General features: G+C 36.8%; 1 protein-coding gene across 4 annotated transcripts in view; it reads right to left on the reverse strand.

Annotated features, from left to right (window-relative positions):
- The window catches only part of sptan1 (spectrin alpha, non-erythrocytic 1), a 121,564-nt gene that overhangs the window by 72,778 nt on the left and 27,082 nt on the right, over window positions 1-21,704 (reverse strand). For all 4 annotated transcript variants that reach the window (XM_073052380.1, XM_073052381.1, XM_073052379.1 and 1 more), the window contains exons 4-16: window positions 21,290-21,415; window positions 19,443-19,583; window positions 10,215-10,361; window positions 9,285-9,418; window positions 8,724-8,868; window positions 8,163-8,317; window positions 6,889-7,024; window positions 5,959-6,060; window positions 3,833-3,970; window positions 2,171-2,281; window positions 1,999-2,076; window positions 1,449-1,604; window positions 895-1,099 (exon numbers count right to left, since the gene is read on the reverse strand). In XM_073052380.1, the coding sequence (XP_072908481.1) occupies window positions 895-1,099; window positions 1,449-1,604; window positions 1,999-2,076; window positions 2,171-2,281; window positions 3,833-3,970; window positions 5,959-6,060; window positions 6,889-7,024; window positions 8,163-8,317; window positions 8,724-8,868; window positions 9,285-9,418; window positions 10,215-10,361; window positions 19,443-19,583; window positions 21,290-21,415 (1,774 nt within the window). The remainder of the gene's footprint in view (window positions 1-894; window positions 1,100-1,448; window positions 1,605-1,998; window positions 2,077-2,170; window positions 2,282-3,832; window positions 3,971-5,958; window positions 6,061-6,888; window positions 7,025-8,162; window positions 8,318-8,723; window positions 8,869-9,284; window positions 9,419-10,214; window positions 10,362-19,442; window positions 19,584-21,289; window positions 21,416-21,704) is intronic.

Here is a 21,704-nt window from a genome sequence, read left to right on the forward strand (position 1 = left end):
CAAAAATCCCTATTACATATCTACAGCAAAATAGTTACAAAGTAACCTGTAATTGAGCCATTAAGGTGAAAACTAATTCCAGCCAATTTGGTCTCTCCTATTCATCTTTAATTCCTCTATTCATGTAGCATCCTCAAATTACTCTGTACATCTCCTAGTGCTATCTCTGATGTCCAGAATTGTGCAAGGTACTTTAGTTGTGGCCTAATAAGTGATTTATGTGGTTTTATGTTCGATGTCTTGAAAATGTATCCCCATATGCCTTTATAATATTTTAAATCAAACAATCAGTCCTTTCAGGGATCAGTGGATATACATTGTTAGCCCTTTCCAACTTTCAGTATCGTGTATTCTTACATCTTGTTTCCAACATCTCCGCACCTCAGATTTTTCCAGATTTGATTCCATTTGCTGTTTTTGTGCACACCCAACCAGCCTGCTGACTTCTTCTTGGTTGAAGCTTTATTCCTAAGAATTAATGATACTGACAATCTTCCTTTCATTGGAAAACTGTTCCAAGAAGCAACTGTGTTGCTACAATCACTCTTAGTCTTTGCTGAATGGGAGGCATTGTCATGGGCTGGGCAGAAAGAAAAAAATGGAAGCAGGAAAAACCTCAGTGTTCAGACTTCTGATCATCATCCAAATGATCTCTTTCAAAAAAATCTGAATGATTAGACAACACTCAAATAACAGAACAGGACTCAGCAGCATTACTGATTATCCAGACTCACACAAAGAGTGGGCATCAGCAGGTGGTGTGGGAGAACAGCCAGTCTGTATTGTACTATTGTTAATATTTTCAACATTCTTATTTTTCTGGATTTTAACAGTAGAGCTGCTCTTGGCAAAAATAATCACTTGATCCATACAAAACATTTGTTGTTTCCTGACCTTTCATTTCAGTGGCCTCAAGCAGTCTTTTCCACAGAGAGATGACTTCATTCATACGAGTGGATACTTCATCAGAGGCATAGTGATTAGCATCAATCAGTTCCTGTCCAGCTTTCTGCAGAGTGTCAATTCGACTCTGGTTAGCTGAGAGTTCTGCTTCAAAAGCCTGGTGTTTTTGAACCTTTCCTTGCAAGTTGGAGGGATCCTGGATCCAGATCAAAAATTAAAGGATATTGAGAACCATTTCGAAAGTTTGTTGTATTGATGTCAATTAACCATACAGTCATTGAAAACTGAACATGTAGCTACTGGAAGCTAATCCTTAACATTAAAAAGAAATCAACTGAGGTTAAGAATTCTATGTAACAAACCTATTTAAATAGAACATAACTAGATATAAAGTATTTTAAGACCCAGTGAAGTTAAGCTGCTCTAGAGTGAAGAATGACAGAGCAATGCTGGAGACATTGCTTAATACCCAGACATAAATACTGCTCAGCACAATTTGTATGCCTATGGTGTTTATACTTCTGGACAATTGAGAATAATTTCACCTTATGGGCTTCATCAGTGGCAGTTTTCATCTTTTCGTTTATCCAGCTCTTTAACTCATCAGAGTCACGGAAAAACTGCTGCAGACTGAAGGAGTTCTCTAGCGCGACACGGCGATACATGGCGCGTTCATGGAGGGCATTACGGCGACTCAGCAGCTATAACACAAGATAACAAGACAATGAGAAACTTGTAACAAGTTTTAGAAATTGAAAATGTAATGTCTGAAAGGTTAACAAAGATAGATACAAGATAAAATTGCTGAACTATGGGAAAATTTAATTGAATGCACTTAACTGGACAGTTCTTCAATAAGCCAATGAGGTAATTACACCCATTCTGTGATGTACAAATTGATGAGAGCAGCCTAATTCAGTGGAAAAAGATCTCTATCTCATACATTAGATATGTGTGGTTGTAAGTTAAAGATTTCAAAGTTAAAGTTGAAGCTACATATTCATTGACCTATCACAAGATTTAAAAACTAACTTTCAAGGCACAAAAAAAAAATCAGCACCAATATTTAAAAAGTATAAAGCAGTGACAAGTTACCGCATCACGACGTGCTGCAACATCTTCCTTAGCATAATGATCACTCTGAATCAATTTGGTAGCAAATTCTTCCAATGCCTGATCAGAGAAAAATGGAATGGTTATATAAAATAAAAGAACAACTGCATCCCATAAAAATTATCAGGAACTGAAAGAATCCTGCCAATCCTACCGTAATTTTCTCTTCTTGAGCACCTAAGGACTTCTCAAAATCTTCGTGCTTTTTCAGAAGTGCTTCTACGCTATCAAGAGAATCTCCCAAGTCTTCATTCAATAAGAAAGCCTATGCAAGAACAAAGGTTCAAACAAAATGGTTACCCCCCCATATGAAAATAATTATTTATTTGTTGCTGCCTCTCGAAAAGGGTTACATACAAGAGTTCTTAGTATTCCAAAATTACAGTATTAGAAGACATCAGTAAACAATGATGATTTTCTTTTTTTTAAAAAACTTTTTTGATGGAATGATGATTTTGTTCAGCTAAACTGCATATATAAAATTTGATAAGTAATGGTTTAAGACCTTCTCTAGAGACAGTGAATTTGTTTCATATAAACATGCACCAATATTACATACTATTCTGCAGCTTATGCAAAAGTATTTTTCCAACACTCTGATATGAAAAGCTGCATATTTGAAGTTATCCATTCATTACTCTGATTTTATTTGTAATATGCAGTCAAGGACCACATCTTTAAAATCACCCTTGCTTTTAAAGTGCAGGGGTGATTTAAAATACAGCTGTGAATGTGAAATATTATGGAGTGAAAATAGTTGAAAGCAAACCACTGATAGGACGGTCAGATGATTCAAAATGAAAATAATTAAACCATAGTTATTCTGTTGCTAATAAAAAAGGACGCATCTCTGAAGTCTAGATATCTTTGATTTCAAGGAGCATAACAAGATAGGGTAAACAAAGTTTAAGATACAGGCAATTCAATACTTCATGAAGGCCAGAGTAAAGTGCAGGGGTGATTTAAAGAGCAAACTTGGAGAGTATATGCATGAAAAAAATGTAGGCAAATATCAAAGGAAAATACCAAAAAAATATGAAAAGGAGAAAATAGAAAAACAATGTTCTACTATGGTCTAAATAGATTGGAGCAAAATAAAACCTGATGACAGGCTTATTGATTGAAAAGGTGCTTGATAGGAGATTCCACACAGGGTGCAGTGAAATGAGTTTGCTTTTCCTAGTGTACATTAATAATTTTAATACAAAATGAAGAAGCCAAGATCAAGACATCTGAATATAGATAACAAAATTGGCATTATGACTGAGTGCAAAGAATAAAGTTTTATACTGTAAGAGTATCCCAATGAATTGGTCAGATAAGTTTTGTTTTTAAATAAAGGTAAATGGAATTCAATCCAGAGTAATGAATTTGGAAAGACCAAGTAAGCAAATGCAAAGTGGTGGGATATTGAGGAGTGCAGCAGAAGAGACCCCTACTTACAAGTGCAAGTCCACAAATCCCCAAGAATAGGTCAAGCATTCAAGATTGTTAAGTAGTACATGGGATGCTTACTTAACCAAGGTAAAACCCAGGTATATTATGTTGAAAATCTGATAAACTAGAAAATTGTTAGCTATAGTGCAGAGTACAATTCTGACCACAATCTTACAAGAAGTGATAGGATCAGAATCTGTATTGAAATGGTTGTTGCCAGAGATCTGGATGCTAAGGCAGAGAAGTGATTGGCCTAGCTGCAGTTGATCTTGTAGAATTAAGGATTAGGCCTACGCAGAATCAACTGTAAAAATACAAAATAATTAGCAATAATTATGGGGCATTGATTTAAAAGTAAATAGTAGATAAGTTAACTTGCCTCCTGTTTGCTCATCCAGTTATCCACCTGCTCAGTGTCGCGGTAGAAGAGCTGTAGATCCATGCACTGTTCATACTGGTGTCTACGGAGTTCCCACAAATCTAGGAGAGACACCTTTTCTTCAGCAAGGGTTTCCAGCTAAGCAATGAAAAGAAATTTACAATCATTAGCTTCAAACGTAAGCAGACAAATTATACGTACCTGTATCATTTTTGAATTCCAAGAAAGCCAGGTTTCACATTATCTAATGTAGTATAATTTTCAATTACACACCAAGTTAAAATGAAGATTAGGCATAACAGAATAATACAAAGGCAATTAGATAACTGATCCTGCTTCCTACTGAACATCGAAGAGTCAAACCTGAGACTTTAAAAAGTGAAATGATATACCACATTGGTAGCAAACATCCACACATGAACATCCAGCAGCACCACGGCCAGATCAAGATGCCACAATTTGTCATTCTAGACCTTCAGCTCTCCTTTCCCTGAGGCACTAAACTCACCAATTCAAAAACAACTTCGGCCCAGAGCATCTTGCAGTGCATGTGTAGGAAATGTAAAGCCTAAAATGTTATTCTTCCCTTCCCACCCTCCAGGACTTCAAACATTTCTGCTCAGTGAAACAGTTAAGCATTGGTATTTTTTCAGATTCTGTTGTAAATGATTTAACTTTGGGGAGATAAAATACCAATTGATTAATCACTGAACAATATACTTCCATTCATTTCCAAGTATCTGTCCCTTACCCTTTCTCCACTAAAATTCTCTGCTACACTCTCATCACCTCTCCATCCTCAGCCTCCTATGCAGTTCCAATGCAGCTCAACTCTAACAGAAGAAACAGGATCTAATTTTTTTCCCCATTTAGGTACATCAGGTTAAAGTTGCTAGGTAGGATTCAATAAAAAGCTCAGCAAATTCCATCTTGTCTGCCATCTCACTTCTTCCAGTATTCCCAAATTTACAAATTTACGCTTGCTTAAATAAACACTTTCATCAACCAGAATCATTAACTGTTTCAAATAAAGATAACTAGGAATACCCGGCAGGACAGGTAGCAGAAGGCTTTTTAAAAAAAATTTGAAATGTTAGCTGTTGATCATCAGTACCTCTTTTCAAATTTTGTTACCGAAGTGCTCACTGATTGTGAAGAGCAAGTTGCATTTAAATAGCACCTTTATTTTAGGACACCTTAAAGCATTTTTCACATAACTAATGGCTTTTGAAATAGTACGAAGAGGTCTATGCCTTCAGATGGTAATTAAAAATATTAAACTCGTATATACATTTACATTAAAATGTTTGAGACTTCTTTCAAAGAAACAGCAAGTTCAGAATGAGATAAGAGTCTCAGCTTATCACTTTGTCATTGGATAGCAAGGAAGCAGATACATAGTATTGTCTCCAGGATGATTCAAAAAACCTGAAGGCCATCAACCACAACGGTATGTAGGTCTCATTAACACTCAACTGGACATGTCTGGAGACAGCAAGCACTTCAATTTGTGATGCATAGTTTTTAAAAGCTGTGACCATAACCAATGTCTAACTGAACTAAAAGGCCACTTAGACCAAGATTTATCCACAAGCATCAAAAAGGTAATATAGTACAAGTTACTTATTGTACTTAGTCACTGAAATTTAGTTTTCACTTGGTGCATTTTCATCCAGTCAGACAATGCAAAAATAAATAAATTACAGAAATCATTTGCTTTGACTTTTAGAACAAGGAACACAATTACCAATAATCATCAAACACGAGGAAATCTGCAGATGCTGGAAATTCAAGCAACACACACAAAATGCTGGTGGAATGCAGCAGGCCAGGCAGCAACTATAGGAAGAAGTACAGTCAACGTCTCGGTCCAAAACGTCGAGTGTACTTCTTCCTATAGATGCTGCCTGGCTTGCTGTGTTCCACCAGCATTCTGTGTGTGTTACCAATAATTAAACCAGCTAACAAGGAACGTTCAGTAAAATTCAAATAATTCCAAAAAGGATAAGCATTGCAATTTCCAAATCAGCTTCACATATATAAAAAAAATGTTCCCATCCTTGAAACTGCTTTGTTACCAATACTAAAAGCAGGATATATTAGGTATGTCGATCGGGATATAGTACCTTCTCTCGGACTTCATCAGATGCGTAGTGCCCACCAGCAAGGAGAGCCTGTCCTGCTTCGTCAGTGGTCTTGAAACTGTCTTCATGAGCATCAATTTCACCCTTAAAAACACCATGTTCAGATATGTAAATTTCAAGTACTTTTCTGCTCAGGTCATTAAAATGCTATTGAAAACTCTTATAATTTGCTTCTATTTATTTTTCCTAGCAATATTGTTATTATTTACACAGAATTTCTACATCTGCACTCTGTGAATGGAAGTTCCAATAAATAAAAACCTAAACTGATCTAGAAATTGCAAAGTTGAAAACAACCTATTCATCTCCAAACTTAATAGCCATATGAGGCGAGAGAAATTCCATTTGAGTGTTTTACACTTGAATGAACAAGTATTATGACCATTAAAATCAATCACGCATTGTAACCACTCTGCCGGAACCATACAGAAACATGGCTCCAGGACAACATTCCATGCACTGTCAACCTTTAGGCCATGCCACTCAGGGACTTGTGCAAATATTATTCTGTGACTGTATGTGCTATCACAACTATATGTGCTGTGTGTTGTGTGTCACTGTATGTACTGTGTTTTGCACCTTGGCCCCGGAGGAACGCGGTTTCATTTAGCTGTGTATATGTGTACGTTTGAATGACGATTAAACTCAGATCGATGGCACACTCAGGAAAAACTAGAAAATATACAAGAATCAGAAAGTAGTACATTGACGCTTACATTATGTTAGACAATATAAAATTAGTGGACAAGGTCATTAGTATGACAACACACTATTATATAACCATCCTTGCAATAATTCATAACTTCTGTTGTGAGTTCTGCATTGCATTTTAACCAGGTATTTAGATGACCTTTCTCATCTCTTAACATGTAAGCCTATGTATATAAAATGGCATCGGAAAATTAGAATCACCTTATGTTCCTGATGTCTATCAAGTAATGCCTCAGCTCCAGCCACATCATTAGCCAATTCATCAGCACTAATGAGAGCCTTCATTTCAGTTACCCAGCTTGTCAGGTCACGGAAATCAGCTAGGAAACGTTGCAGTCTAGAAAAATATAAAATATTGTCTTAAACTTTGGTCACTTTGATAAACAATTTTCCAAAGGTTGCAGAATGTACTACAAACACAGATAATTTAACCAATCAAGCACTGTACCTATTCAAGTTTTATGATTATTGTACTTAGTTCAAAATGTTAACTCCCATTCAAAGAAATGACCCTAAGGTTAGCAAGGGAGGAAATGAAAACAAAGCCCAATGCAAACAGGAAAGATTTTTAAAATAGTCAGAAGGAAGGAATTCATGGAAGTTTCCAGAGTTTAGGAAACTGCTGACAATAAGAATGGGAATACACAGGAGACCAGAATTGTAGAGCTCAAGATAAGGCAAGAATAAGTTAGGACAAGATTTGAGGAAGAGGGAGAAAACAAAAACAAAACCAGATAAAAGAGACTAATAACTCAGTATGATTGTGTGGCCTTTGATAAAAGCAGCAAAGTTTTGAACGTGATTAAGACCGAATGGCAGATGATGGGAAACTAGTTTGGAGCATTTTTGAATAATTAAGTTTAGGAGATAAGTAGATGTCAGCAGATGCACTAGACCTAGTGCAGCTATATTAATCAACTTATGTGAGAAATCCACTCACGAATTTATTTTATGTTAATATATCACTTTGCCAAGACAATATGAAACTTAGATTTTGAAATCAGAAGCATTATTTATGGTTATTACAAATAAAACATTTGCAAGATATGTTCCATATTAGACCATAAGACATAGGAGCAGAATTAGGCCATACAGCCCATCGAGTCTGCTTCGCCATTCCTTCATAGCTGATCCCGGACCCGATTCAAACCCATACACCTGCCCTCTCACCATATTGCTTAATCCCCCGATCAATCGGGAATCTATCAACTTCTACTTTGAATATACCCAAGGACATGGCCTCCACCTCAGTCTGTGGCAGAACATTCCATAGATTCACCACTCTTTGGCTAAAAAAAATCCTCCTTACTTCTGTTCTGAAAGGTCACCCCTCAGTTTTGAGGCTCTGCCTTCTGGTTCTGGATACCCTCATATTAGAATTGCAAAACCATCTAAATTTTATGTAAGTTCTCATTTAACTTTCTTCTACAGCCCTGGTGAAACCTAGTATGTTGTCTATTCACTACTGCTTTCACCTGTATGAGTCATCCAGCCTTGTATGCCTTTCTGCTGCCAAGGTGCGGATTCGCTCCCAGTTTTCAATGAGTTCTTCCTGTTTGACCTGGATCTGAGCTGCATTCTGTGGGTGTGACTGTTGCAGACGATCTGCCTCAGAAGTGAGTGCCTTCACCTGTGTATAAAACAGCAAAAAGTTGAAATATATATCCTAATACATTTCATGTTTGAGAAATAAAATTATATATGTCATCAAATAATAGTTAATAAGCTACATGGCTGATTTCTAAATGTCCTTATGAATTTAGGAATTACTCTTACCAAATGGGAAGATTTTTGCATTTATACTCTTACTCTAATAGTAGCAGGAAGGAATAAATGGTATTACTATAGGTCATAGGGCGCCTATATAAACAAGTTGAGTTCTTTTCAATAGCTGAAACTACCATTACACACTTGAATTTCTTTAAAAGTTTAAACATCATAATTTCTGAAGGTGCTAATAGTCCTTAATGAGCATGTAGAAACTAGTAAGACACATTAAAAGTGCACAAATATAGTTATCAGCTTTCTGGTATTACCTTATCCTCCAGAGCTGCAAGATCTCTCTCCAAGCCTTCATGTTTACGAAGAAGTGTTTGCACACTAGCCAGGTCACGTCCAAAATCATCTGAAGCCATGAGCTGCTCCTTTTCTTTAATCCAACTAATTGTTTCATCCACATCTCTATGATTTTATAATAAATATTTATTCAGGAGCTGAAAATTCAAGACTAACAAATGCACCAACTAGCTTTCTTTTATTTCATTCTACATTCAGACAGAATGTTACCAAAAGTGCTTTAAAATATATTACAGTGCAAACTATTTTAAATATGATGCAAAAGCATAAAAGTACTTGAGAGTTCTTGTTAGTTTAGTGTACTATTTGAAAAATAACAAATAAGTATGGCATGTAGACATGAAGAAATTTTACTCACGAGACTTCTAATTTTTCAAAAAGAAAGGGAAATTACTTTTCTGCAGATGCATGTTACAATATAAAGCTTCCTCAAAGAAAATTAAAATGACTGGAATTTGGGAAATTTTTCTAACCATTCAGCAGGCTTTTATTTTCATACTAGATCAAATCAATTGACCCACCTATTGAAACGTTGTACTTCTGCAGCTCCAAAAAGTTTTCCTTGTCTTTGTAGTACCAGGCCCTTGAGTCTCTGCCAAGCAGTATTCACTTCATCCTGGCGACGGGTGATAAGTGCCAGCTCGGGATGATTCTCCTATAGAAAAATAACAATATGATATTTAACAGATCTCTTCCCACACTGATAGTATTTATATCACCTACCAAAGGAAACAAAAAATACTAATTGCTCTGTATACATGTTACAGTCTAAAACATAATGGGATAGAATTTCCATATGGGACTTGGATGCAAGTTGAATAACTTTCAGATAAACTGTTAGCTGTAGACAAACGAACTTTGATTTTACTAGATTTAAATAAAAATTATATCCATCAATTTGAAAATTTATTAGAGCAAACAGAAAAGTACAATTATAAAAATATTAAACATTATATTGTTACACAAATGTAACAGTAAAATTGGGTTTACAGTTGCACAACAATCAACATAACACAGACAAGGACCTGAAGAATTTGTTAAAAGAATACAAAAGATATTGTAGAATAGTAATCTCTACACATAATTATCCAACTGAAATTCAATGTTTTTCTATGTCCCCTCTATTGTTATATTCTAACTTGCAGCCATCTGGCTACAATTCAGAAAAGAACAGATGGTATTTTCCCTCCATCATACCATTAATAATAACTGCATTGATGTGCTTGTCCATATCATCACTCCATATAAATTCACTTACAAACTGTTCTGAACAAGTTAACCCCAGTACCATCAATGCTGTACTCAGTGCTGTGCCAAGTCTAAAATGCAAATTGCCTACAGCCTTGCTTAGGAACAATTACTCTTTTAATCCAGTTACAGTGAAAATTTAGCTTCCTAGCAGAAGTGTAGATAAATAGGCAATACATTCTTAAATGGAAGCCTTCACAGACCTGCTCCAATTTTCCAGCTAGTTGGTTAACTTCATTAACACGCTCCTCATGAGCTGCAAGGTCAGTCTGGAATTCCTCAAATTTCTTCTGCAGAACCTCCACGTGCTCCAAGTCCTGGCCAACTTCCTCAGATGTCACGATTGCCTCCTAAAATTGGGAAATAGGACTTAAAATAATTCTTTTGCACTTTAAAATTACATTAAGTACATGTAAAGCAATATTTTGTTTAAACATCAAGAAAATTACATATCACAAAAAGAGAAAGCTCGATCAGTTTTGAAACAAGGCCTGTTTTTGTTAATCCTTACTAAGCGAGTCTAGCCTCAGCTTCAATTCAGACAGTCCATCAGATTATCTTTTGTACAGATCCACAGCAGCAATCAGGATTTGATTTTCATTCCAATACCAACACTTATGAAACTCCAGGGCACTAGTGACATTGCTTTTCAAGTACAGAATGCTATAATTTAGTATATAAAAGAAGAATATTAAATTCTAAACTCAAGTCAATAATCCCAATACTGAAAAGTCAATTTCCCTTTCTAATTCTTCAATGCATTTTTGTAAAAAGAAATCCAATAGAAGAATCATACTTGAAACAATTTCACCATTACGAATTAAGATAACAAAGGCTACATTAACCAGCACATATCAGAGACAATATAGAAAAAAAGTTCTATTTATAGAAAGTTCTGGACTTGTAAAAAGATGGCAACACTATTTATTGAGATACCACAGATCAGAATAATAAATACTACTATCATCACACTTCAGTAGTCCCCTTCAATTCAGTGAAATCATGAAAATTTTTTCCCTTTGCAACTTGCAGAAGTGCTCACAAAGTACAGGTCTATAATTTCCTTAATTACATCAATGTTGTCCCTCAGAACAAGGGCACAGATGAAGAATGGCATGAGATGTACCACATGCCGATTTACAGGGCTAACAATGGAATTAATTTGCTGATATTTTCAGACTCAGGTCAAAAATGCACATCAGATGTTTGGCCCTTCCCCTATGGAATTATGCATGTCAGATATAGAACCATAGAACATTACAGCACAGAAACAGGCCTTTTGGCCCTTCTTGGCTGTGCCGATTCATTTTTCTGCCTAGTCCCACTGACCTGCACCTGGGCCATATCCCTCCAAACCCCTCTCATCCATACACCTGTGGGAAGAAAAGACACTAAGGAAGCCCCACCAGAGATGCCGCCCAGGGAGACATGCCAGGAAACAACTGCTACAGGACCACAGCCAAGGCTGTCAAATGACATTCCAGTACACAAAGAATTAATCAACTTGCTTCAGTGAGTTGGCAAAAAGGAGTGAAATAGTTGATGGACCAACAAATGTCAAAACAACTTAGTGATTTAAACAAATATTTCAAAAGAAGAAAATTGCAGTATCACAGGAACAGAAGTGGTGAACTGGCTAGCTGGATTACTTAGTCAAAACATTAGCATGGTCATGATTTGGTGAATATTCTCTTTCCAACATTGATGCTATAAACTGCCTTCCATCCACTGACTTGCACAGGAGTTTAATCTCCATTGGTAATCGTGTCATGTAGCTTTTTGTTTGGGCATATTACTCTAAGATGGAGAAGATGGTACAATGTGCTCTCAGTGACTAAGAAAATAACCATTTTAATCCTGTTCAATGGATGGTAAGTTGTCAAAAACTACTCCTCCCTGTCTCTTCCGATATGATAGTATTTTTTGTAAGGTGAAGAGTGATGTAATGGATTCTGATACAAGGGCCCCAAAGCTAAATACAGCAAGTTACAATAGCATATAGCAAGAATTATCCAAGAATGATCAAGAAACCTTAATGACAAATGTAGGTACCTTGTGGTCAGAAATTGTATAAATACTTTACCTTCACAAAGGAGAACAAAAATAACAGGCAGACAGTAGGATAACAAAAGCAATGGCAAATGGAATTTAATCCTAACAGTATGAGGAGTTGCACTTTGGGAGGACTAATCAGGGTACAAAATGCACAATGAACAATGAATCTATTAGAGTTTTTCAAGGAGGTTACCAGGAAAGTGGATGAAGGGAAGGCAGTCGATGTTGTCTACATGGACTTCAGTAAGGCCTCTGACAAGGTCCCACATGAGAGGTTAGTTAGGAAGAATCAGTTGCTAGGTATACGTGCTGAGGTAGTAAATTGGATTAGACATTGGCTGAATGGGAAAAGCCAGAGAGTGGTAGTGGAGGATTGCTTCTCTGAGGGAAGGCCTGTGACTAGTGGTGTGCCACAGGGATCAGTGCTGGGCCCATTGTTATTTGTCATCTATATCAATGATCTGGATGATAATGTGGTAAATTGGATCAGCAAATTTGCTGATGATACAAAGATTGGAGATGTAGTGGACAGTGAGGAAGGTTTTCAAAGCTTGCAAAGGATTTGGACCAGCTGGAAAAATGGGTTGAAAAATGGCAGATGGAGTTTAATGCAGACAAGTGTGAGGTTTTGCACTCTGGAAGGACAAACCAAGGTAGAACATACAAGGTAAATGGTAGGACACTGAGGAGTGCAGTAGAACAGAGGGATCTGGGAATACAGATACATAATTCTCTAAAAGTGGCACACTGGCCTTTATAAATCAAAGTATTGAGTATAAGAGTTGGAATGTTATGGTGAGGTTGTATAAGACATTGGTGAAGCCGAATTTGGAGTATTGTGAGCAGTTTTGGTCACCTAATTACAGGAAGGATACTGCCGGGACTTGAGAAACTGAGTTACAGAGAAAGGTTGAATAGGTTAGGACTTTATTCCCTGGAGCGTAGAAGAATGAGGGGAGATTTGATAGAGGTATATAATGAAATACATCTTATGGAAATGTTTGTTTGATGATGAACTTCAATAAAAAAAAATTACAAAAAAGATAGAGGTATATAAAATTATGACAGGTACAGATAGAGTGAATGCAAGCAGGCTTTTTCCACTGAGGCTAGTGTTAAGGGTGAAGGGGGAAAAGTTTAAAGGGAACATTAGGGAGGGTTTCTTCACACAGAGGGTGGTGGGAGTGTGGAATGAGCTGCCAGATGAAGAGGTAAATGTGTTCTCACTTTTAACATTTAAGAGAAACTTGGACAGGTACATGGAGAGGGGAATGGAGGGATATGGTTCAGGTGCAGGTCAGTGGGACTAGGCAGAAAAATGATTCGGCACAGCCAAGAAGGGCCGAAGGGCCAGTTTCTGTGCTGTAATGTTCTATGGTTCTAACGGTAAGGCCTTTAACAATACTGAGGAACAGAGGGCCTTCACCGTATGTCCTAAAATCCCTGAAAGTGATAGCACAGGTAGATAAAGGTGGGAATGAAGGCATGTGGATACTTTCTTTTGCTAGATGAAGCAGAGAATACAAGACCAAGATGATAATGATGCATTTTATAAAATACTGATTAGGCCATAACTGGAGCATTTCATACTGCTCTGGTCACCATAACATAGTAAGCATGGTGAGTGCACTGGAAAGGGTGCAGAGGAGATTAACCAGGATGTTGCCTGGGATAGAGCATTTCGGGTATGAGAAGATATTGGATTGGCTATATTTTATCTTGGACTAGAAGAGGCTGATATACACAAAATTATAAGGTGCACAAATTAGGTCAATAGTAAAAGACTTCCCCATAAAAAAGTTTTAGAAGGGATCTGGGGAAGAACTTTTACAGACATTAGTTTTCATATTCAAGGAGTCCAAAGACAAAGGCTTTAGAGAACAAGAATCTCTGGGGGGGGGAGGGGTTGAGAAACAGGTGAATTGACTCAGAACTCTTTATCAATTGTAATCATAGCAAATGGTGCAGCAGATCTGAAGGGTTGAACTGTCTGCTCCTTCTAATTTCTGTTTCTAATCACTCATTGACAGTACAACACTATTTTATGCCAATTTGAACCAAAATAAAACAGTCAAAAATAACTCAATACTTCAAAATAATACAAATTAAGGAATAACTATTTCATATACATCCCTTAAAACCAGAGATTATACAAATTTAATTTTAAAAATTGCATTTGTCACTAAATATTTAAAAGGATTTCCAGCATTTCAATATAAAGACCCATGTGAAAGTGTGAGATTTGTACTTATAATCATTGGTCTATGTTTTTTTCTAGATTCCCAAGAAATACTAGAACACTTCTAAGATAATATAGAAATACAAAAAAGTATACAGATTATTTTGTAAACTAGTTTATTACTGCCACATGTACAAGGTATGGTGAAAAATTTATTTTGCATACCATTCATATAAATCAATTCATTATAATAGTGGATTGAGGTAATACAAGTTCAATCAAAAGAACGCATAATAGTGTTATGGTAACAGAGAAAGTGTAGTGCAGGTAAACAATAAGATGCACAATGTTTATGCTAGAGGTCTTCATTACAAATTCTTTTATTTAAAAATTTTTTTATTAGTTTTTCAAAACATTTTACAAAATTAAAAACCCCAAATCCCAATGAGGAGCATTAGTACAGTGCAAAATTAAGCATACAACAATATGCTACAAAGGAAGAGAATTTAACAAAAAAGCACCTAAATTAAAGACAAGTGAGCTTAGTGTCCTCCCCAAGCCCCACAACACAAGAAAAAAACAACAACAACTCCAGACCAACCACCACACAATATAAAGAGTATAAGTCAGGACAGTCAAACTCCCAGACTGTGAATACACTTAGCAACAGAGGATAATAATGCCTACTACCAGAAAAAAAAAGGGAGCTGAAAGCAAGGGACCGAAAAGAAGAGAGAAAAAAAGAAAAAAGACCCTAGTCAAGAGGATGGTTATGAAAGTACTCGATAAAAGGTCCCCAGACCTTATGGAACTTTAGATCCGAATTAAGAACTGAATAATGAATTTTTTCAAGGTCCAAGCAGGCCATAATGTCGTTAAGCCATTGCGCATGAGTGGGCGGGGCAACATCTCTTCATCTAAGGAGGATCAAGCGTCTCGCCAGGAGAGAGGCAAAGGATAGTATTCGGCATTTGGTCAGACCCAGACATAAATCTGTCTCGCCCCAAAAACCCAACAGAGCAATTAAGGGGTTAGGTTCTAGTGCTGATTCAGAATACCCGATAATGTAGTGAAGACATCTTTCCAGAATTTCTCCAAGCTAGGACAGAACCAGTACATATGGATGAGAGAGGCCACGCCCCTCTTGCATTTATCACAGAGCGGACTAATGCCAGGGTAGAATCGAGATAGTTTAGATTTAGACATATGGGCTCTATGAACAATCTTAAACTGTAAAAGGCAATGGCGAGCACAAAGGGAGGTTGAGTTAACCGATTTGAGAACTGAGTCCCAGCTCTCCTCGGATAAGGAGATATTTAAATCCTGCTCCCAGGCCATTTTAATTTTATCCACAGGGGCCCATCGTAAGGCTCCTAGTTTATCTCGGATAATTGATATTAAACCTTTACCTAGTGGATTAATGGAAAGAAATAGGTCCATAGCATTTTTCGCAGGCATTTCAGGAAAGTTAGGAATTAAAGGAGCAGTAAAGTGTCGGATTTGGAGATATCTGAAAAAGTGAGCGTTAGGCAGGTTGAACTTAACAGAGAGCTGCTGAAAAGAAGCGAAGCGATTATCAATGAAGAGATCTTCAAAATGTCTAATGCCCTTCCTGTACCAAACATGGAATGCTGAATCGTACGTAGTAGGTAAAAAAAAAAGGTGATTATGTGCGACAGGGCTAGAAACGGAAAACCCCTGGAAACCATAGCATTTCCTGAACTGAGCCCATATACGCAAAGTGTGTCTAACAAGAGGATTAGCTATTGATCTGGGCAGACTGCTAGGGAGTGCAGAGCCAAGAAGTGCAGATATAGATAATAATTTAGTGGAGCTCAACTCCACTGCCACCCAGTTAGGGCACTCGGGTTGACCGTGGAAGAAAGACCAGAAGGCAGCACAACGTATATTAGCTGCCCAGTAATATAAGCGAAAGTTAGGTAAAGCCATGCCACCCTCTTTTTTAGATTTTTGGAGGTGGATTTTATTAATTCTAGAGCGCTTATTCTGCCACAGATATGACAAAATAATAGAGTCTAAGGAATCAAAGAAAGATTTAGGAATAAAAATTGGGATAGATTGAAATAAGTATAAAAATTTGGGGAGGACATACATTTTAACAACATTAATACGACCTACCAAAGACATAGATAGAGGTGACCATTGTACCAGACTCTGTTTTATAGCATATGAAAGATTGACAAAGTTTTCACAAAAGAGATCTTTAAACTTCCTTGTGACTGTAATTCCAAGATAAGTAAATTGATTATGGACTACTTTAAAAGGGAGATCACGAAATATTAGTTCTTGTGCTTCTTTATTAATTGGGAAAAGTTCACTCTTATGTAAATTGAGTTTATAGCCAGAGATCTGGCTAAACTGGTCAAGAAGTGAAAACATTAGAGGTAAGGATGTAGACGGATTTGAGAGAAAGAGTAATAAGTCATCAGCATAGAGAGAAACTTTATGCTCAACACCCCCTCTCCAAATCCCGGTCAATTCAGGACAATTTCGAAATGCTATCGCCAGAGGTTCTATAGCCAAATCAAAGAGAAAGGGACTTAAGGGGCATCCCTGACGGGTGCCACGTTTGAGATTAAATACTTGGGATTTCTGAAAATTAGTTAGAACAGAAGCAGTAGGACATAGGTACAGCAACTGGATCCAAGAGATGAAACTTTGACCGAGGTCAAATTTCTCTAAGACTGCAAAAAGGTAGTTCCACTCTATACGATCAAATGCTTTCTCCACATCAAGGGAGATAACACATTCAGGAGTCCCAGTTGGAACTGAGTATAAAATATTAAATAGACGCCGAATGTTTAAAAAAAAGGGAGACGGTTTTTAATAAAGCCTGTTTGATTTATAAAATTCCACAGGGAACCCATCAGGTCCAGGAGATTTCCCTGAGGACAGTGCAGAAATTGCAAAAGATATTTCTTCTGGTGATATAGGCGCATTGAGTTTGGCTTTGAAATCAGATGAAAGTGAGGGGATATTCAGATTCTGTAAAAATTGATCCACAGAGATATTGTCATTCAGAGATTCAGAGGAATAAAGCCGAGAATAAAAATTTTTAAATGCGTCATTAATTTCTAAATGATCCGATGTAAAGTCTCCGTTCTCCTTCCGGATCTTTGTAATATGTTGTTTGGCTTTGGAACGCCTCAGCTGATTGGCTAGGAATTTACCAGAGTTATCCCCATGAATATAAAAGCAACTCTTGCTTTCGAGAAGTTGGCGTTCGACAGGTTGAGTGGACAGAAGGTTAAATTTAGTTTGGAGTTCAACGCGCTTCTTGTATAATTCAGGGTTCTTAGTTTGGGCATATATTTGATCCAAATCTTTAATCTGGTTAATGAGGTCTGCTCGATCTGCACGGGATCTTCTATTGAGATTTGCTGTGTAAGAGATTATTTGACCCCTCAGATATGCTTTCATGGCATCCCAGACAATCTGGGATGGCACTTCAGGTGATGTATTAGTGTTAAAATAAAAGGTTATCTGATCCTTAATAAATTTTATGAAATCATCATCCGATAATAAAGTTGAATCGAACCGCCAGTATTTATTCCTCTGAGGGAGACCAGGAAAGTTCAGAGAGAGGGTAATTGGGGCATGGTCAGAAATCAGTATACTCTGATAGTCATAAGAATGGGCAAATGGGATAAGTTGGCTATCGAGTAAGAAATAGTCAATTCTAATGAAGGTATGGTGAACATGTGAGAAAAAAGAATAATCTCTCTCCGTAGGATGGAGGAAACGCCATATATCAGAGATACCAAAATTAGAGAGAAACGATTGAATAGCTAAGGCAGATTTAGTAGGTGATCTGGTAACAGAGGACGATCGGTCCAGTTTAGGATCCAACCAACAGTTGAAGTCACCACCCAGTATAAGAGAGTATGAGTTTAAGTCTGGTAGTGAGAAAAAAAACCATTCAAAAAAGTTAACATCATCAAAGTTGGGGGCATACAGGTTTGCTAGTGCAACTTTAGTGTTATATAGTTTACCAGAAACAATAATAAAACGGCCATTTGTATCAGATATTTTATTATGGAGTTCAAAAGGAATATTTGAGTTAATAAGAATGGAAACTCCCCTAGCTTTAGCGGGAAAGGATGAATGAAAATGCTGACCCGCCCACTTTGACAGAAGCCGGGAGTTATCAAAACAACGAATATGAGTTTCTTGGAGGAAAGCAATGTCAGCTTTGAGTTGTTTGATATGTGAGAATATCTTCCTCCTTTTAACAGGGTGGTTCAATCCCTTTACATTCCAGCTCACGAATTTAAGTGCACTAGCCATTATCAATTACTAATGCATAAAAGGCAGCAGGCATATAAAAAGTCAAGCAGTACAATAGCAGTCTGGGAGCAGAGATGTAAACATAGATTCGTAAGGTCAAAATATAAACATGTCCTGAGCAATAAAGAGAAACAATAAATACAGTGAGTGACGTTGGAACTGGAAAATCCACCCCACCCGCACAACCCAAAACTAGACGGCTACCAAAACAAGTAGCTAGCTCTACCAAAAAAATTAACCCAAATACAACTTCCAGATCTGTGTCATTAACAACAGTTCCGTATAAATACTATAGCAAATAGTAACTAGTTTATGCACTAGAAAACATAACTACAGATTAGAACACCTTCTGCAGAAATATAAAACTTAATACAGAGAAAATCGGAAGAAAACCAAAACTAACCTACCCGCAAAAAATTATAGAAGAATAAAGTAAGAGAAAGGGAAAAAAAAGGTAAGAAAGAAAAAGAAAAAAGAAGAGGAAGGGGAAAATTATAAATTCAAGACGAGTATTTATCAACCATTTACAGAGAAGGGAGAAAAAAATTCAGAGATTAGAAAAAATAGGGTGAAGAAGAGAAAAAAGATAAAATAAATAAAAATTTAAAAAAGAGGAAAAATAAATCAGCAATTAAACTGTGAACCAACAAACAGGGAGGCCTTCACTAAAGACTTCGAACCTCCAAAACTTCATTACAAATTCTGATGCTGGGGCATTGATCTGTTAACTTTGACTGACCTGACTAACCTTCCTGCCATTTACAACAGGTGATAACTGAAGATGAGTAAGAGAGAAAGAATGAATCGCTACATATTTTCCCCTACCATGACAGGAAGTTTAATATATGAATCAAACTTCAATTCTTATCATTAAAAATAATCAACTAACCTTGTCATTGATCCAGTCCATGACATCATCACATTCTCGTTGATACTGCACAAGCTTCTGTGTCTGGAGAAGCCGAATCCCCTTCTCCCTCATTTTCTCCAGCAGGCGCGCCCATAGCTGATGAAGCTCCTCTAGTCGGGTCTTGAAAGAAAAATAAAATGTAAAAAGCTAATCAACTTTAATAGCAGAATAAAACCATAATAGTGTTAGGTTTTTGAGAGCTATCATGTCACAATTCTACACTTGGAAGTAAACAGATAATGTTCTGCACAATACTGTATCTACCTCAATGTTAATAAATAATGAAAAGTTACCTTAAAAAGCTACACACTGATTAAGCTATATTAAAACAACTTTCTTTCAAAGGAAGCACATAACAGTGAAACAAAATTTAGAAGTACACTCTGATTGCTGTCTGTTGATGATATATCATCAAAGGTTTTCTACAAAGACGGGACAGAATTCAAAGAATGATTTTGTAGTTAAATTTTTTCATGAGTCACACATGCATTCAAAAAAATTATCAAACAAGCAGCTTTTACAGTAATTTTATCATGTATTACTACAATTTTGGGAAAATAAATGGTAGAAAACCACTTAACTGATGATTCTATCTAATAATGCCAAAATACTCAGGCTAGAAGACCAACTGTGTGATACTAAGGCATTGACCCTCTTACCAGCAAGAAATAAAGTTCATGATACAGAATGACTAAACCTGATGAATTACATTAATGACAATTTCTCAAATAAGAAGAGAAAATTGCTGCCTATTTATAAAATTAATGTCCTTCTTTTTGACCATAATGCTTTAAATGACAATCGGCTAGTCAAATCTAACTTTTAAAGTGAAGCATTACACCTAGCCATGTTGATGGGTAAAATCCAGCCAAAAAACAAGACTGTCGTGAGGGATCCCATATATCAGAAGGACAGGTGCTCACTGCCTCTGTTCAAAAAAGTTTGCATTTGCAAAGATTTGTTCTATTGGCACAAGTAAGATGACAGTACATTATTTAAAGCCCCCCCCCCCCCCCCCGCCCCGTATTATGCTTTCCCTCCAGGAATACATGAAAAAACGTTCAAGTGAAGGAAAAACAGTTGTTTCCACTTTGCAGCCATTTTCAGATTAAAGTGGATCCCAAGCAGAGACTGAATAACCTTTCTCTGTAAAGTTGAGGTAAACCATTTCAAACCAATGCTAACAGTTTGAGAGGAAACTGATACATGGGCTGTCACCAAAAAAATCTCACAGCACTTCAAATGCAAGACAAATTCCTTATGCATGCTGTTTCCAAACAACTATCACTACCATAAATAACACTCTAATACAGATAGGTTTATCCAAAGTAGTGCTTGGCTCTTTCACTTCCTGTCAGAAACTATCCCATTACCTGCTTTCTCACCATCAAGGCTGCAGGAGAGGCACTTAGCTAATTACATTCATTGAAGGAAACAGTATAAGAACTGTGAAGTGCCCACTGACTTCAATTTATAATGAGCACAGTGGCAGCATGAGGCAACTCAACACTATTATGAATTGTTCCAACCATCTACAAGAAACATTGATGCTCAATTGAGAAATTTCATTTATTTATTTATTTTAAAGTCCAAGAAAGTCAAAACATAATTACACTTGGATTGCAAGTGAGGAAAGTCAAAACAGAAACACTGCACTACACAGCAAGGGGCACCTACTTCAATGTGAGTACCAATCTGTATTGTGGTTACAACAGGTCGTTGTGAGGTCCGGTACGGCGTGAAGGACTAAAGATCAACAATGGAAATTATATTTCTGATTTACAGGACAATGAAATGTCAAACCACACCAGTGGAAAGTTACTTACTCGAATGGTTTCAGATGCAAAGTGCTCATTCGCAATCATTTTATTACCGAATTCATCAAGTTTGATGATGGCACCAGCATTAGCCTGCACTTCAGCCTCAAACGCCTGATGCTTCTGCAGTTTACCCTGCAACATTAAAACAAAACATTGCAATTTTCCTTTCTTCTTTTGTGATAACACCAACTCTTGGTTGGCAACAATTCCATGGCACAAGCAGCATTTTGCCTGTAAGATCAAGCTTCATTTTTGGAAGAGTAAATAAAAAGATCACATATGATGGATGAGCACCAATGAGGGATATTGTAGCTAATTTTAGTGCTACACGAAGTAGATACTCAAACACATGCATTTACTGGAATAGCACATCTGAAATAGCTCCCAATAGAATGTTCAATTAACTAAAGGAATGCAAATG

Source organism: Hemitrygon akajei, chromosome 7, assembly GCF_048418815.1.
Source record: "Hemitrygon akajei chromosome 7, sHemAka1.3, whole genome shotgun sequence".
Lineage (NCBI taxonomy): Eukaryota > Metazoa > Chordata > Chondrichthyes > Myliobatiformes > Dasyatidae > Hemitrygon > Hemitrygon akajei.